General features: G+C 37.0%; 1 protein-coding gene across 2 annotated transcripts in view; it reads right to left on the bottom strand.

The window, feature by feature from the left end:
• The window catches only part of ADCY8 (adenylate cyclase 8), a 134,292-nt gene that overhangs the window by 48,537 nt on the left and 68,305 nt on the right, over positions 1–17,450 (bottom strand). For both annotated transcript variants that reach the window (XM_074898423.1, XM_074898425.1), the window contains exons 5-7: positions 16,995–17,122; positions 5,079–5,237; positions 713–983 (exon numbers count right to left, since the gene is read on the bottom strand). In XM_074898423.1, the coding sequence (XP_074754524.1) occupies positions 713–983; positions 5,079–5,237; positions 16,995–17,122 (558 nt within the window). The remainder of the gene's footprint in view (positions 1–712; positions 984–5,078; positions 5,238–16,994; positions 17,123–17,450) is intronic.

Genomic DNA, 17,450 nt, shown 5'->3' with positions numbered 1-17,450 from the left:
ATTTCACAAAGTGATTTTTATGACTGTACAAGAATTGCTGGTTCCCAGAGTGCTAGCAATTAGCCATGCAGTGCTGTTGGAAAAGATCTGACCAGGAGCAGTTGCTATTATCTCATATTTCTATTGAGCTATGCATGACCTTAGAGTCTAACTCACCTGCTAGTGAATCTTAATTATGTCTTAGAATCTAAGTTTTTAATATTTTTGATTAAAAAAGAAAAAAAGTGAGTAATAGACAAACTGTTTTCACAAGGGCTTTTTTTAAGGTAGATCTTTTTTCTTTCCCTTATAGATCACTAACCTACACTATGTTTTCTCCTCTGGTGAAATGTTCATTCACTCATCCCTTTATTTTGATGGCAGTGAAGCTATGTAATGAGATGCACAGATTGACTAGAATGTCCAAGCTAGTTTAGTAACATTAGCTTTAATTTTCATTTCCTTCTTTATGGACTGGTTAAATTAAAACCAAGCTGTGTAGCATTTAATTTCAGTTGGAAAAAAACCCTCAAAAACCTCTGGTCCACTGGCATTTTCCCAGTTTGTATACATGATTTATTTCTGCCCTGAAACAATTTGTTTAATCCTCTGCTGTTACAGTATGTGTTAGAATAAAGGTTAAAGATGAATTTGTCTCCTCTGAGGATTCTATTATTGAAATGCACTCAAGCATGCATTCATACTTGATGACATTAAAGGAAGTTTGACTTACGTTCTGTTTTCCCACTATGTTATCAAATGGAAGTTCAGGGCTCCAGGATCCTTCGGTAAATGTTGCTCCACTGTTTCTCCTGTCGGAGGAGCTGACAGCCTCTTTCACAATATCTTCAGGCAAAGTCAACAGACTCTCTTCAGGTTGTTTAATTAAATAAGTCTCAATATTATGCTTCCTCAAGAATTCATTACGCTCTTTGCCATGCCCTTCTTCAACTTTATAATCCCCGTTCAGGCAGTCCAGAGTGGCTTTGGAGATGTGAATTCTCCTGCATAAGTGAAATAAGTAGTACCAAATACTGATTGTGCTCTAGTATACATAGGTAAGGAGGAGTTTATGAACTCTGCATCATTTTTAATATGATGGATAAATAGAAGGTTTTCTATTGTATATGATGATTTTTATAAAGAAAATTAGTGTATTTTTATATAAAGAAATTTAGTGTATTTAACACACAAAAAATGAGCTTCATTTGGGAACAAATACTCTCAAGATATGTTCACATTAGTAGGAACTCACAAATGCACAAAGTCCTGTCACAGAAAAAAACATTTTGACCTTCACACCTGGTATCTTTGCTTACAGTAATAGATTAATGGGAGACCTTCCTGAGTAAAATACTATTCAGAGTGAATGAAAATTGCCACTTCAGGTAAATATGGTAAGAGGAAAATATATGGTATGCATTAGAGCAGTTTATGTGAAGCTCTGTCATTTCCTCCAGTTAACTAAGGTAGCTTAGACAGTGGAAGTTAGTGGTCTGATTGCCTTTGAAGTGAATTAGGGAAATAGGGAAACTATACAAAGGCAAGTGAGGTGATAATATCTGGTAAAACTAAGCAATGAGTTCAAAAAGATTTTGCAAAAGTGAAGCTGAATTTAAGAGATGACACAGAAAGCTAAAATTTGCAACAAGACGATAGGGCTTTGGATATCTTCCAACCAAACCTGGAGGGTCTTTCTTATTTCTGTTTTTAAGAAAACTTTAAGTTCTTACATGTAGGGTACATTGCAGACACCTCTAAAACACATCCACATGGTTAGCTATGCTATACTTTATAAAGCAGCATCATAAACTCAGTAAGAGGAGATGTTTGTTAGACATTTATCTAAGTCAAGCAAATAAATACAGTGACTTCATTAAAATTGGCTCATTTTTCAAACTTTGGATGCATGGCACTTTCTGAAAGTCAGATGTGCAGACAAATTCCTAAAATTCAGAGTCAACTAAAATTCTTGATCACTTTTTGATGACCCATGCTGAGGCATTTTTCTCAGGTACCACAAATTGGCTTTTCTCTACTGAAGGAAATGGTCCTAGCACACCCCTTGGGAACTTTCTTCTGGAACATAAAGGATGCCACTACAGTTAAACTGCATAAAATACTGATGGAGTAAAAAGCTATAAGTGCCCGTATGATATGCACGTACTGTCAGAAAATAAAGTACTCGTTGTCTTTAAGCAGTGTGAAATGTTCAGCAGTATCAGAATTTCACACAAACTGGGTCTACGTAGAGTGATAAATATCACCAGCTCATTGAAAGAAATCAGCCATTTTTTAACCTATCTCATCTTCCCTCTGAAGTCAACACAGGTTTTGTGCAGTTTTCACTGCCTGAAGTCATGCCGTTATGATGTCCACAGAGATAGGACTCTTTTGTAGTTAAATGTCATTAAAATTGGCAATAAAAATCAGTAAATATGTTCCTCAAATGCAAGTAACTTTTGACCTAGACTTTCAAACCAGAGCATATGACCTCTGAGAAAGATAATGCATTTCCTAGCTCTTAGAAACCTAAATAGGCTAAATTGATTTAAGTAAAGTACTTATTTAAAAAAGAAAAAAAAAAAAAAAAGAAAAAAAGAAGAAATAAAAAGAAAGTGATACATTAGTTGCCAGGGTGACTATCTTTGTGCTGAGTTTCAACTAACATAATTTGGGCATATTGCATTATAAACCCTGAAATATGGATTTTATAATGGAAATGATAACAGCTTTAACTAGAGCATGGAGCTGGCTATTGATGTAATACACTTAAATGGACTAAATATTAATAAATAGTTGGTAGACTCAAAATATTTTCTGGTTTCACCTTTTGTACAGCTTGTTTAAAAAAACTTGAAGTGTATAGTAGAGAGGTGTCTTCCTAATTTCATACAAATATAGCAAATTGGGAACCTAAGTCCTGAAGTCAAAAAGTATAGCCTCTCCTACTGTTGAAAACGTATCAGGCCCAAAGCTTTAGATGATACCTGTCACAGATACATCCTGGAAATTTAAATATTAACTAGGTTTTATGATAATTCAATGCCATAGATTAATACCTAGATAGAGCACGTGAAGATGATTAGAAGATAGGGTCCTGGCAGAAGACTGTCTCTGAAATAACACTATAGGATCTTACATGGTTTCCTTCTCAGGTGTTGTGGACACATTTTTTCCTCTCAGAAACCCAGAAATGGTTGCTTTTTCTCAGTGCACCTGAGTGCCTCCTTCCACGACAGTTGGGCTACCCACTTGTGCTCCTTCACTTGGGGGCAATCTGTCCCTGCATCTCCCATGCTTACGAGCTCTCAGGGTGATACGCAGCCATCGAGGGAAGAGCTGAGCCCCTTCTCTCCCGCCCCCATACTGGGTAGAGGGATCCTCCCCATCCTGAGCAGGTGAGCTGACTCCCTCCACTGTGAATTTAGGAAAGGGCTGTCCATCTTTGGTCTTGTTTCACACTGGGAGCAACGACCATTCATAACCCCAGGGCAGATTTTCTGATGAAACAGAGGAAAGCAGTGCAGCTCTGGCAGTGGGAATGATCTCGGAATTGTGGCAAACAGGGGGATTTGAGTGTTGGTGACAGGGAGTATCAAGGAAAGGCTGAAGTATACTTAACTGCTCTATTAAATCTGGACTGCACACTAGGAAAACCTGACATGAATCACTGTTTTGAGGGACTTAGTGAACTGCTGTCACATACAGGTTTTGTTCTGTTGGCAAACTAATATACAGGAGAGGAAATCATTTTGCTCCAATAGACTGCAGCATAGCCACACATTTTATCAACAGCAAGGTGGTGCATTCTCTGGGTTATTCATTAATAGACATACTACTTGTATGCATTAGCAACAATAAACTATACTTTTTGCAGATACGGATGGTGAAACTACAAATGATTGATTTGCACATGTTAACAAAGCAGCATATGACCTTTCTTAGTCATCTGGGGCTCTCATGTTGGTCAAAAGGCAGGGAAAGATTTTTTCTGCAACTTTATACACTGGTGACATATGTATAGAAGTTGTTTTCAGAGCATGCAGTGTTTCATTTTCTGTTGATTCTAAGAATGAATATTAGTATAAATGTCTCCATGGGGAATGATGGAAGGCATTTGCATTTGCAAATACAATATAAAGCAAATATCTTTCTAACTTCCTGGGAACACAACAGCTCTGACAGATCCTGATGTGTGTGTAGGGAGTAGAGCACATGGCTGAGATTTGATGATTTAAAACCTCTCTCACTCAAGATGATAGCATCACTTAGACTTTTTCCACATAAAGATGTCCACTACTATTGCTTCTGTGTTGTAGGGAATTTTTTGTTAGATCTTTCATCAATGGAAAGTGGAACTGAAAGGGAACAGAGTATTCCTGCAACCACTGCTGTTGCTTCAAATCTAGGATTTGCAGCTTTCAGACTACCATGAGATATAGGCCATGGTAAGCAGAAATAATATTTTATCTTCCAGGTGAATCAGCAACCTCAGACAAAGAAAAACTAGGCAGCTCAATGGAAAATCATATAATTTCACATATAGACAGGCTGACATATATGTCTCTAAACATCTAATAAAGCATCAAATTATTTAAAAGACTCCCTAGAGAGCCTGCTGTCCATAATGTCTTGTTATTAGTGTAATGACCTATGAACACATAATTCTTCCCACGCTTTGTGAATTATGAAATAAAATAAATTACAGCCTTGTGCCTCACAGCAGCATTGGAATGCAAAGGACAAGTGAATGAAGTCTGGAAAACCTCAGGAATGGTCAACACCTAACTTGGAAACCTGGGCTACCTCTTAGTATTCTATGGGCTGAATATAACTACTGATCTTTTTCAGGAAATCATAGCTGGCAAAGAAAAATAAATACTTTTGTCTTTTTCAATGCCTCTGCAAACTGACTATTTCTACTTTTTTGTGTATAGCCTCACAAATCCTTGCCAACTGCAAAATAGCAAAAAAAAAAAAAAAAAAGAAGAGGTCATAGTTGCTGAAATAATGTAACATGATTAATCTGTTGGCAAGGTTAACAGTGTAGTGTGTTGGCAGTGTTTTCTGACCGTGGGAAATACACGTTGCCTTACCCAGGAATTCCACCTGACTCAAGTTTGTTTGCAATATCCACATCCCATGACCAGACATCAAACTGCCACTTTCGTAGGCCCAGCACTCCACACAGAACCGATCCTGAATGTATCCCTATTCTCATGTCAATGTCATGCTTCGTTCTTGACCTAACATATCTGTTAAACGAAACAAGAAAAAAAGAAAAGACCAGATTAATGAAAGTATATGCAATGTTTTTTCATAGCTTTTAGAAACAGATACAACGTAAAATACAATGTAATTTGTTATAAAGAACCACTTAGACTGTCAAATCAAGAGATAACTTTCTAGGTAGCAAAGTACAAGTAGTGATAAAATGACTCTAAAAGCCAGATTATCATTAAGCACTTAATTGCATGCATGGTTCAGTAGCACATGTTATTATTGCTATCAGACAGAAAGAGAAACATAGGGACAGAAAAAGACGTCTTTGTGAAGTTTCTGGTCAATGAGTCCTTTACCTTGGAATTATAGAAGAGCATTCAATAAAATTACAAAAATTATTATCATCAAACCTGCACGTATTTTTATACTATTGTACCTTTTTGAATAATTTTCAATATTTCAAAAATGTTACTTTGTTGACCAAAATTTCCCAGTTACTCTTTGTCCAAAGGTAAATTATTTTCAGTAGATTTGGCTAGAAGACCATTTGCTCTGTTATGGTAACAGCGTGAATCTACAGTCAGTCTCTTCCATTCTGTGTGATGGCAAAGACAAGTTCATCTCTCAAAAGTTAACATATGGAGGCTTATTTGTTAACAGTCTGAGAAAAGGGACTTTGTCCCAGCACTGTTTTCAATTAATATGTCTATTGATTAAAAAGGGAATTTTACTGTGTTAAAATAGTATCTTCTTCTGATATGAGACAACATATATCATTCACAGCCACAGGAACCTTAGTAGTGTCTTAGACCTAGGACTGCCTCTTCCAAATCAGTATCGAGATACTGAAGCGCATCACCATGGGAAGCTCACAACTAAAACAATTGAGCTGTGTCCATTGGGATGATGAAGAGAGCACTTCTACAGTTCTGCCTGTATGACAAAAATTATTTGCACTGGAAATAGTACTAATTAGAGCTATCATTCATTAATATATGAATAACAAAGCTGGGATAGAAAAAAGCTCGTTGCTACTGTTGGTCTACAAGCAAAGCTGCTCTTTTTCTGTAAAGAATCTCCCTTCTACTGTCACTGAAGTCAATGGCAGCACAGCAAGATCACACAACAGAGCAGGCAAAGAATAAACACATTCACAACTCTGAAGGTGACTATCCTTGCCTCAGATGCCTCGGTCACAACCTTGATAGACCCTCTCTAGAGGACAAAAGGGTAAATTGCTTACTGCTTCTAATACTTGGCCTTTCATTGTTGCAGTGGGGTATCAATTCAGTTTGTGGGGGAAAAAAAGAAAGAATAGTTTTAAAATTGAGAGAAACTAGTCATATAAAAATGTGTGGAACTGAAAATAAGCAATGAATCTTTATTTCCCATTCCTGTATATTCTGAAACCTTGGAGAAAAGCATGCCTATAAGTCCTAGTGCTGCTGTTTGCCTAAAACAAGATCTGTTCACTGTATCAAGAAGTTATTTCAGATATTTAAGAGGAAGACATTTTTAAATGTTAATCATAAAGTAATAAAAAAGAAGCTTTGTGAATGGATATATCTCCATTCTGATACTCTGAGTTTATAGTTTTCATTTACAAATTTCTTTATTGCTTTGCAAGCAAGAGGGCTTGAAATATCAAAATTAAACAATCACTTGTCTCTGGAAGATGGGACATGGAAACAATGCCTCCACACTGAAGTACTGCCTTAAAGGCTATGAGAACAGCTAAGTGAAAGCACTGTAATTTGTAATGTGTTTTGAATAATTTTTATGGATATGCTGCAAAAATATCTAAACTAACACACAGAGCTGTCAGAGGAATTATCACACAGCTCCCCACATGATCGTTTCCCCAGTCTGTCTTTTCTTTTGTTCAGACTAAGATAATTATTTCTCATTTTATGTCTGATTTCCTTATCTTGAAGTAAAAAGCAAATTGGCTCCAGAGGAATAATTGAGCAAAAAGCTTTTCATTGAAAAATGCACACAATAAGAGGACCCTAAGTTTAATAAATTGGTCTAATAGCATATATTTACGTAATAACTCTATACATATACACACACAGTCTATTAGACCAATTTAGATTTTAAGTACTATAGTATTATATTGCTAATAAATATTCGTATCTAACATTGGACAAACACTAGCATTGGACGATCACCAATGGCATGGAATATAGCAAGTCCTAATGCCAGGCAGAGTAACACTGGGCACAAGCCTAAACTGAGAGAGTAGTGGCTGGAGAGCATCTTGTAAAAAGGGATCTGGTTCCTCTTTAATTTCAAATTGAAGCTATATTTGACCATCAAAAGACCCAGCTTTTTATGCAATCATTCAAAAGAGCAAACTTGAATGTTTTCACTACTTGATAAACTTGAAAAAATAAAAGTAATTTAAATGAAAAATCAGTTACACGAATTTAAAACTTGTTTCTAAATCCCAAGAGAATTAGCATACCTAATTAGGCTGTATCATTTAGATACTTGATTATCTTGTCTGGTATCTGATTGTCATCAGTGAGAAAGCAACAACATGAAAAAGATAAATGTCTTCTTAACCATGTGCCATTAATGGTTTCCTCATCCCCTGAAACATAAGGGTTTGAATCCATTTTCCATATTTATATGAAGTCCAAATCCTCATCCACATAAATATTTAACCCTTTTCAGCTGAGCTGTTTAATTCAGTGTTATCTAGCAGCAAAATTATATTAATATAATACAATATAATTACAAAGGGATGAAATTTAACAAGTCCAGATGCTGGGTTCTGCACAGAGGATGTAGTAACGCTGGGCACAAGTCTAAACTGGGAGAGGAGTGGCTGGAGAGCAGCCCTGCAGAAAGGGACCTGGGGGTGCCAGTGGGCAGCAGGCTCAGTGTGAGCCAGCAGTGTGCCCCGGCAGCCCAGAGAGCAAACCGCACCCTGGGGTGGGTCAAACACAGCGAAACCGCCTGGTCAAGAGAGGTGATGATCCTGCTGTACCCAGCGTTGGTGCGGCCTCACCTTGAACACTGGGTGCAGCGCTGGGCCCCACGGTGCAAGAAGGGTGTGAAGGTCCTTGAATGCATCCGGAGGAGGGCAACAAAGCTGGTGACAGGGCTGGAAGGGATGTCCTGTGAGGGGCGGCTGAGGGCTTTGGGCTTGTCTGGTTTGGAGAGAAGGAGGCTGAGGGGGAACCTCATTGCTCTCTCCAGCCTCCTGAGGAGGGGAAGGGGAGAGGGATGCGCTGAGCTCTTCTCCCTGGGATCCAGTGACAGGACATGTGGGAATGGATCAAAGCTGCACCAGGGACATTAGGAAGCACTTCTTTACTGAGAGGGTGGTCAGACACTGGAACAGGCTTCCTAGAGAGGTGGTCCATGCCCCAAGCCTGTCACTGTTTAAGAAGCATTTGGACAATGCCCTTAATAACATGCTTTAACTTTTGGTCAGCCCTGAATTGGTCAGGCAGTTGGACTAGAAGATCATTGTAGGTTCCTTCCAACTGAAATATTCTATTCTATTCTATTCTATTCTATTCTATTCTATTCTATTCTATTCTATTCTATTCTATTCTATTCTATTCCATTCCATTCCATTACATTACATTACATTACATTCCATTCTAATTTTAAAATACTATAAATTATAATCTTGTATTTGTACCCTATATGGGAACTAATACACATAGATCTTATTGGAGAGACTAGGTACAAATGATGGTGCAACTGAGCAATGCATCCCTCTATTTACAGTGTTTACTAAGGATTGCTGGATTTTAACTTTTCCTTTGTAATAAAAATGCGGTAAATGCCCTGAAAAGTCTTCAGCATCCTCAGACAGACATATAGGACTTCTGCATTTGTTCAAAACTTTGCATAGCTGTGCTGTTCACACCACCTCCTGCATGACACTGCAGACTCTAATCAAGGTCCTATCCCCCTCGCCTTATCTGTTGTCTTTCAGTCTCCCAGCAACTTCTTCCTGTGTGCTGCTCAGGTGATATTTGATCTCAGGTCTTCAGATGCACTCAGTGTGGATCTGGCTAGCTGCCTGCATCCTTTGACCGAGGATTGTTGTGTTTTTCTGTCTGCTGCAGTGTTGGTGCACCTACAGGGCCCTATCTTTACATCCTCCTCTTATTTGCCCTTCACAGAAATGTGTTTTTACATTGACAGGTAGAAAACTAATTGCTTGAGGGGACCTGAATGAATTGAGCCACGGACAGTCTGAGATATATTTAAACAAACCCTGTCCAGAACATGAATTAAAGCACAACAGCAATCTAGTCTTGCTTCCATTTTTTTATTATTTGTAACACAAGACTGAGAGCAGAGCTGTTGAAAACCCATTTGTAGAGACATTAGTTTTCACAAAACTTCTGATGTATGGTTTTAAATCGTATAAAGAATAAATGGCTGTAGTTTAAAAATGGGTTATGTAAAAAGCCAAGAAATTATTATTTTTCTTAAAAATTTGGAGCGATGGGGAGTGAAACAGATTTCTGAATTATGTAGAGAAGAGGACTTCATCATGGTCAAATCAAAATCCCTAACAGTCATGCTACCACACACTTCAGTAGGTCTATATACTGCTACAGGGAAAAAAAATGAAAAACTTTGAAACAAAAAGCCCTGGATCATCTTCATCAGTAACAGTAGTACTCATTTATTCAAAAAAACCCCCTTCTCATAAATAGTATCATGTACTACATACTGAAAAAATTAAAAGTGTTCATTTTGTATAAGCTTAAGTGTTCCACATTTTTTAGTTCTTCTGTCTCTTAAATTTATTCATCAGTGAAGCTTCTAATTTAAAAAAATAAAATGTATTATTTGCTTCAACCAGTTTACAGGCTTTCACAAACACTTAGACAAAGCACATGCATGAAGATGCATTATTGATGATCTGTAAAGCAGCCCTGTTTACCTCACAAGCTGTCTGATATCCTATCCAGGATGAGGCGACTGTGACTGATGCTATTCATGCTCTTCATCTTATTTCAGTCAAGTCAGTGATAAAAATTTAATTGATTTTAATTGGATCTTGGCGTTTCCTTCTGGCCAGCATTCTTTGATGGGTATTTGATTTCTGTGCTGTTAATCAGAGGCTTTCCTATTTGCATGTAGAAGGTGAGCCAAAAGTTATAAATCTGCTTTTCAACCTTTCCTGTAGCTGCCAAAAATCTGAATGCCCTGGAATTCACACCTTGTACGTCCAGACAGTGACATACTGGCTACATCTGTGCTGACCCGTTTAACTCTGCCAGGTTTTGTCTATACTTTGAGATACTTAAAACAGCCCCAGAATGTTGTGGGTTTTTTTTTTTTGTTTTTTTTTTTTTTCTGGTCAACTATCTCTCTCACAGCCCATTCTCAGGTTCAGCAGCTTATATGTGATGAAGACCATTTCCAGTAGGTAATTTGAATGCAACTGCCTGGTTTTGGAAGCAAAAAGTTCAGAAGAATAGAGTTGGACAGTCTGTGCCACTTTTTCCTGGTGATAGTTAACATTCCCTGGGGCTGTTTAATTTACCCATCAAGACAGCCATTATCATCCTTGTGCAGATGTAATAGAAAAGTCTATGTATTCTGGCGGAAGTAAATAAGGGTCTTATCTGACCCTGCTTTGAGCACAAGGTTGGAATAGTGATCTCCTGGTGACCCCTCCAAACTGGACTGTCCTATGATCCTAAGGTTCAATTACACAGAGAATTTTTGGGTTGGACTCAACATATATGTGGAATTTTCCTAAAGGAACTCAAATGATTTTTGGTGCTGACCTGAGAGGGTAGTAGGTGAACTGAGGGAAGTGCTCTTTTTGGTGTGACTCTGGGAACGGTGTCATGCTTGTGAAGGAGATATCCATTATTTTTAAAAAGCTAGGTAATAGGATGTACTAAACTACAAAATAGTTCAAAGAACACAGCTCAGGTAATATGACTCACAGGATGTGACACTTGTAGATGGACTTTACACAGCATTGAATTTACAATTTAAGGTATTGTCCCAAGAAACCAGTTTAAAATAGCTCCAGGGTGAGTTTACCTTGGAATTAGAGCTGAGTTCCAATGTCAGCAGAAACTATTGTCTGGAGAAGTTTCATATCATCAGACTTATCATTAATATAACTGACTTGCTCTGAGTTCAGATGGATACTATAGCAACATGGACAGAGTTAAAACACTACTGTATTCTTATTTCTTATATCTGCCTGCACTGAGAGGCAAGAAACTAATATAGCACAAGAGACTACAAACAGTATTATCAGAAGTCTGCTTTTTCATCTGAAAACTGTTATAAAAAGCTATATAATTATATACACTCCCATGCCATCTTGCCAATATAGCTTTGACTATATTTGGTGGCACATTCAAAAGAAAGATGTCTCAGAGGTACAAGAATCTCTTAATCTCTACCCATTTCAATTCATATTGTCAGCCAACAGCACAAACAGGGAAAGATATACTGCCCTGACGCTCTGTTCATTTGCAGTTAGTGGCTGAAATGGACACATGGAGGTGACAATGTGATCAAGTCCCACTGTGAAACCTATTCACTCTCTGGCCTGTCTGAAAAGTGCTGGCTGAACTTGTGAATATCTTGCAATGTCCCTTTCCACCACCACACAGAAATGAAGGTAAGCAGCAGTTTTTTCGTAGGCTGAGTCTTGTACATTATAGAAGAAACAATCTGTGGAAGGAATCCAGAACTGGATCCGTTATATTATTTAATTATTATATAATTAAATAATTATTCATGAATCGTGGAATATGAAAGCAATCCCTGGATGTTTCACTGCCTGATTAACTTTTTTAACGAGCATTGATCACTTCATGAATTATTTTTAATATGCAACAGCTGAAGTTAAACGCAATTTTTCCAAGCTAAAGGCAGGAAACTTGCCAGGTCAGTCACTGAGATCATCTGAAATAGTTGTAGTGTTTTGGGGCTTTTTTGGTTGGTGTTTTTTTTTGTTTGTTTGTTTGGGTGTTTTTTTGTGTGTGTGTGTTTTGTTTAGTTTTGTGTTGTGGTGTTTTGTTTTTGTTTTTTTTTTTTTTCCTTCCCTCTCATGAATTGATGCTAATATTAGCAGTTAATTACAGAGTTTTAATGAAGACAAGCTGTTATCTGATTTCTGGAGTTTAGTTTACATTGTATGCTGGAATTATTTTGTCTGTCATGAAAATTACTCTTTCAGCTGGTATTTTAGTGGGAAATAATCCAACAGATGAAACCACTCAGAACTCCTTGACTTACCAAACAAATACACCAGCATAAAGGTTTGTTTGATTTTCCACTGTTATGTGGATTGTTGTGGGCTTTCCATCATTATATCATGTGAGTACATCCTTGAGGAGCTGGGTCTCACACAATCTCCCTCTCCTCTCTCTTCCCAGTCACAGGGATTTAAGGGATAAGGACATTTGAGAAGGTGGTGGTGAAAGCAGCAGCTCTTGCTGTGAAGGCAGGTCCTGTCACTTACACTGCCACTGTGTCCCAAGCTGAAGAGCAGAAGGGACAGTTACATCGTCCACCTCAATACATCGTGTCACACGGGCTGGTACATTTTACCCACTCATGCCTGTTTGTATTCCAGTAACTTGTACATGATGGAAATACTTATTCTAGGAAGAAATTCAGTTTTGATTTTAAAATACCGAGGAACAGAAAAGCCATCATTTCTCTTAGTAATACCATCACCCATTTTTAAATCTAGTGTTTTCTGACCATAAAATTTTTTATGTGCTGCTAACAGATGTCTTAATCATTTTGCTTGCTCAGCTAAACAGATCAAGTTTCACAATTTTCTTATTTTAAAAGCACTTCTGCTTCACAAATTATTTTTCTGACTTTTCCCTGCACCTTTATAAAAATATTTAGCAAGCTTTTTAAAATGAAGCCACTACATCAAGATTCATCTTGGTCTTGACATTGACAGACTATGCTCTATAATTTGCACTTTGGAAGTAGTCTCTCCTCCTCTTAAAGACTATTTCCTTCACCTCTTTTCACAGTCCTTCCTCTACTTCTGACTTTCATGCTTCCCATCCTTTCTTCTTTACTCACTTTCACTCTGAACTTTCCTCACTTTGCTTTATGTAGTTATCCCTCTCCTTACAGTCCAACCCAAAGAACAGAAAACCCCAGTGAACAAGCATGCTAATCTATTTCTGAAACATAATGTGATATTTAGAAATTATTTCCATTCAGAATTACTTTTACATATGGTATCTTTCCCTTATCTTCTTTAACATCCATCTTAATATATTTGTGAGGAAATTATTGTCTCACCAGATCTAACCTCATTTTATTGTTAGGTCTTAAGCTCATATTCTATATTTGACTTTCAGCAAATAAATATCCCTGCCTTGAATTTTATCATATATCCCATCCATAATTCCATCCATCTGGCACTCCAGCATGGCTTTGGAATTTCATTTACATGCAATGAAAAAACTGATGTATTCTTCTCACTGCCTTCTTCTTACAAATCATTCCTTCCCCATACAGACATAGCAATAAAATGGCTGCTCTTTCTTGTAGGTAAGAGCAATGGCAGATCTAGTTTCTCAGTGTTACCTCTGACACCCATTTAGCTTGGGTGATAACTTAAAATGAAACATTATCATCTGATGACTAAACATTCCACTAGTATCTCGTTTCTACCAACAGTCAGTACATCTAGGCATTAATACGATAAAATTTAATACAGTTTTAAATACAGAGTTATGCTGCATGTGAAAAGATATGAGAACTAGCTGACTAAATGAACACCACATGAAGAGATTATTCTTTGCATTGGAATTTGCATTTCCAACTGCAGCTATAGTTTACAGGCGGTTGGGTTTTGCAAGACAGCCAAAGTTAGTATTCTTGCCCATGCACAAATGCGATGGGGCAACACTTCCTTGTTTTGGAGCAAATAACACATTTCATGGAACCTTCCCATGGCTGAAAGTTGTGTTTCAATTGTACTCAATTTTTAAGTGTCCACAGTACTGGAAGACAGATTGGAAAAACAATAATAGCTTTTCTTGTATAACATTTGTAACAAGACAGAGTGATGCAAAAAATCAGTACAGAGAAAATAATGATCTTGGATTGTTTTGTTGAGTTCTGAACAGTTCCTTGCATCAGCAAAGAGAAAAGTGGAGCAACAAGACTCAAGTCCAGATCCTTAGTGTATGATCTTAAGATCAAGTTGTAGAGTCTCAATTAACAATAAATTAATACTTTAACTGTATGGATATGAGCTGTATAAAAACAGTCACAAGTCCCTTGTGAGTCAATCTGTCCATGTAGATTTATTTCACTTGTTGTGTAATGAATAGATTTGACATTCTTGATCAATTCCCACTGATTGTGCAGTCATCAAGAAGACTAGAAGGAAAATTCAGGAATGAAACCTTTATTCATTACTGAATGAAGTAGATTTCTGGGTCCTGCCTCACCAGAGGTGAGGTGTTGATACTTGGTGCTGATACTCGCAACATTACCAACTACCTCTTGTCAATGGAGAGAATGGGAATCTTGGAGGATGTGCAGGGGAAAAACTGGTCTGCCTAATTTAAAACTTCCTTCTACATTAATTGCATAAAGAACTTCAACTAGTACAAGAATGAGGAGTTGCAGAAGTACCTGTATTGTTCTCCATGATACAGGCGCCTAAATCCCAATTATAGGTGGGATGTTGTAGCATAAATCCCAGGTTTTGCTTTAATGTCTAATTCTTAAGCTAGGCTAAGTGCTTGAGCTAAAATGTAGCCAAGAGTTAAAAGCTAAGATATAACTCTGTAAGAAGGAAATAAATAACTGTTTATGTAAGATTTATGAGTAGTGAAATTTTTTGAAGTTTCCTGTAAAGATCCTTGGACTTGCAAGAAGGCTTTGAGTTCGTCTATATAACTTCAATGTAACTGTGAAGTCTGAATGATAGTTTCTCATCTCCTGGATCATCTCCCTGTTGTTTTGAACATACAAAATATTTATTTTGTGAAATCTTCAGATGAAGATAAAAAAAATTTTGATTATCAAAATGTAATTTCTAACAGGTTTTAGATCTGATCAAATTCTGCAATGATCAGTATAATTGAAGTTCAGTTTTCTAAATGAGTGTTGGGTTTTTTTAAAAAAAATTTTAACTGTAAGACATATCTACTAATTTAAGTTCTAATTAATGGACTGTAGTAACTCCACATTCTCTCAGAAATGTGAACTGAAGTAGTTGTAATATCCCGTGGAACGACTGGTCCTCCCTGTGAACTATACAAACACAGATTAAAATAAATAACATAAAACACCTGTACAGAAAACCCTGCTCATTGAATGGACAGAAATTCAGGTACTGAGATTATCAAATAAATTGGAGGCAATCTGAACTGAATTAGCCTGGGATGACCCAAATCCTAATGGACTTTGGTTTCCCAGCTCCTACTGAATATAACTGTCATTTAAGATATTAAAAAATACAGTATCATTTCTACTGGGCTACTGCCTTTGAGACCTGGCTCATAAAAGGGCACTGGAGTGCTAGAGGCTTCCACAGGTGTAAAAAAGATTCAGAAAAATTTACTATCTTAAAAAAAAAACACCTTACAATGGGTTTGCTGAAGGTGATTTTGCCAAGCAAATGCAAATGATATGTTGTGTGTCTCCAAGAATTTTTAACAATGCTGGCAGATTTTTTCATCTCTGTGTTCTCTAATTCATGTTTCATTTTCACTATGGGAATTCCAGAAGCAAAATATTGATTACTTTGTGCAACATTTAGTCTGTGATAATTGAATCTAACCTTCTTAGAGATCATTGTTACATAATCATTATTCAGTTACATTTCCCATTAATTAATTTTTGTCAAATTCTTTCTCTATTAGGATCTCAGTAATGGAGCTGCAGTATGTGTTAACTGTCTGATGCACGTAATGATACACATTCAGATAAAACGGACAAAGCAGTCTAGAAAATAAGCAGGTGAAGAGATTGGACAGCAAAACATCCATGGAATGAAGGGAGCGCTTGGGTTAGGCAACAGTGTTCTAAGGAAGACAGAAACAGAAGAAGAATTTAGAAAGAGGAACTTGGCAACATTGATATAGAGGATAAAAAAGATGTCAAAATCCTCTTTTGGAGTATTAGATGTCAGCTACTGCCATGATAAATTATTGGACTAGCTCTATTCACAGACCGCTGAAACATCGTTATTCTTAATCCTAATTGCATCAAAATATAATAATCTATCAGCAACACAACTATATTTACATGATGAGAACACACTGCTTAGTTAAAACACTTCCAGTGCTTGTGGATTTAAGCACCAACTTAATTTAACAAGTAAAATTTGCTCATCTGGCAAATCTTAGTGCTTATGAGTTTGTCTATGCATTAGTTTCCAAGCTGAAATATTGTCACAGCTGTCTAGATTTTATATTGTTGGTTTATTTTATTAAAGGGATTAGAGAAAGCAATTCAGTCTCCTCCTCCTCCTCCTCAACCTCCTCTTAAAAATGGCAGCAGTACAAAGTGAGAACTGTTAAGAACTGTGAAACTGATCACTCACAATGCACACACAGCTGTTGTGTTATATGCTCTGAAATAGCACAGGTTAATAAAATGCATTTATTTGTTCCCACACATTACATGGATTGAAAAAGTCCTGCCCTTTTTATAGTGATAATCCTGAGGTCTCTGAACTCCCATAAGAATTACTTGTCCAGTAATAGCATTCTCAGATAAGAAGTTCAGGAGACTGTCAGAAACAATAAAAGAAGAAGAAGAAGGAAGAAAATCAACACTACCTGATAGTTTTGATCATGCTGAGCCCCATTTCAACGCAGCAGTGGGCGTGGTCCTGGCGAGGTTCTGGGAGTCCCGACACACAGTAATAACAGTCCCCCAGGATCTTTATTCTGAGACAATGATGTTCCTATATGTAAAGGTATCAAAAAGAAAGAAAAGACTTGCAGTTATTTTTTCACTATTTTAAGGTGAATGTGAAAGTGGTTGAAAAAAATACTGAAAAAAACAAATTAACACATGTTGTTGAATGTTGTCTGGTACAATTTATTTTATGTTTTAAATAAAATACCTTTGCATTTTCAGTAAAAAAGGTTATAGTGATTTCTGTGTTATGCTAGTCAGAGATGTCCTTGCTGATGGTGATAAAGGTTTTATCAAAGTTAGGCTAGAAGGTAGGCCAAGGATTCAGAAACACCAGCCGAGATAATGAATAACCCATTTTAGACTATATTCCT

The sequence above is a fragment of the Athene noctua genome, chromosome 2 (genome assembly GCF_965140245.1).
Source record: "Athene noctua chromosome 2, bAthNoc1.hap1.1, whole genome shotgun sequence".
In the NCBI taxonomy this organism is placed as follows: Eukaryota; Metazoa; Chordata; class Aves; order Strigiformes; family Strigidae; genus Athene; species Athene noctua.
The sequence above is the reverse complement of the archived record's forward strand: the minus strand, read 5'-3'. Positions and strand labels throughout refer to the sequence as shown.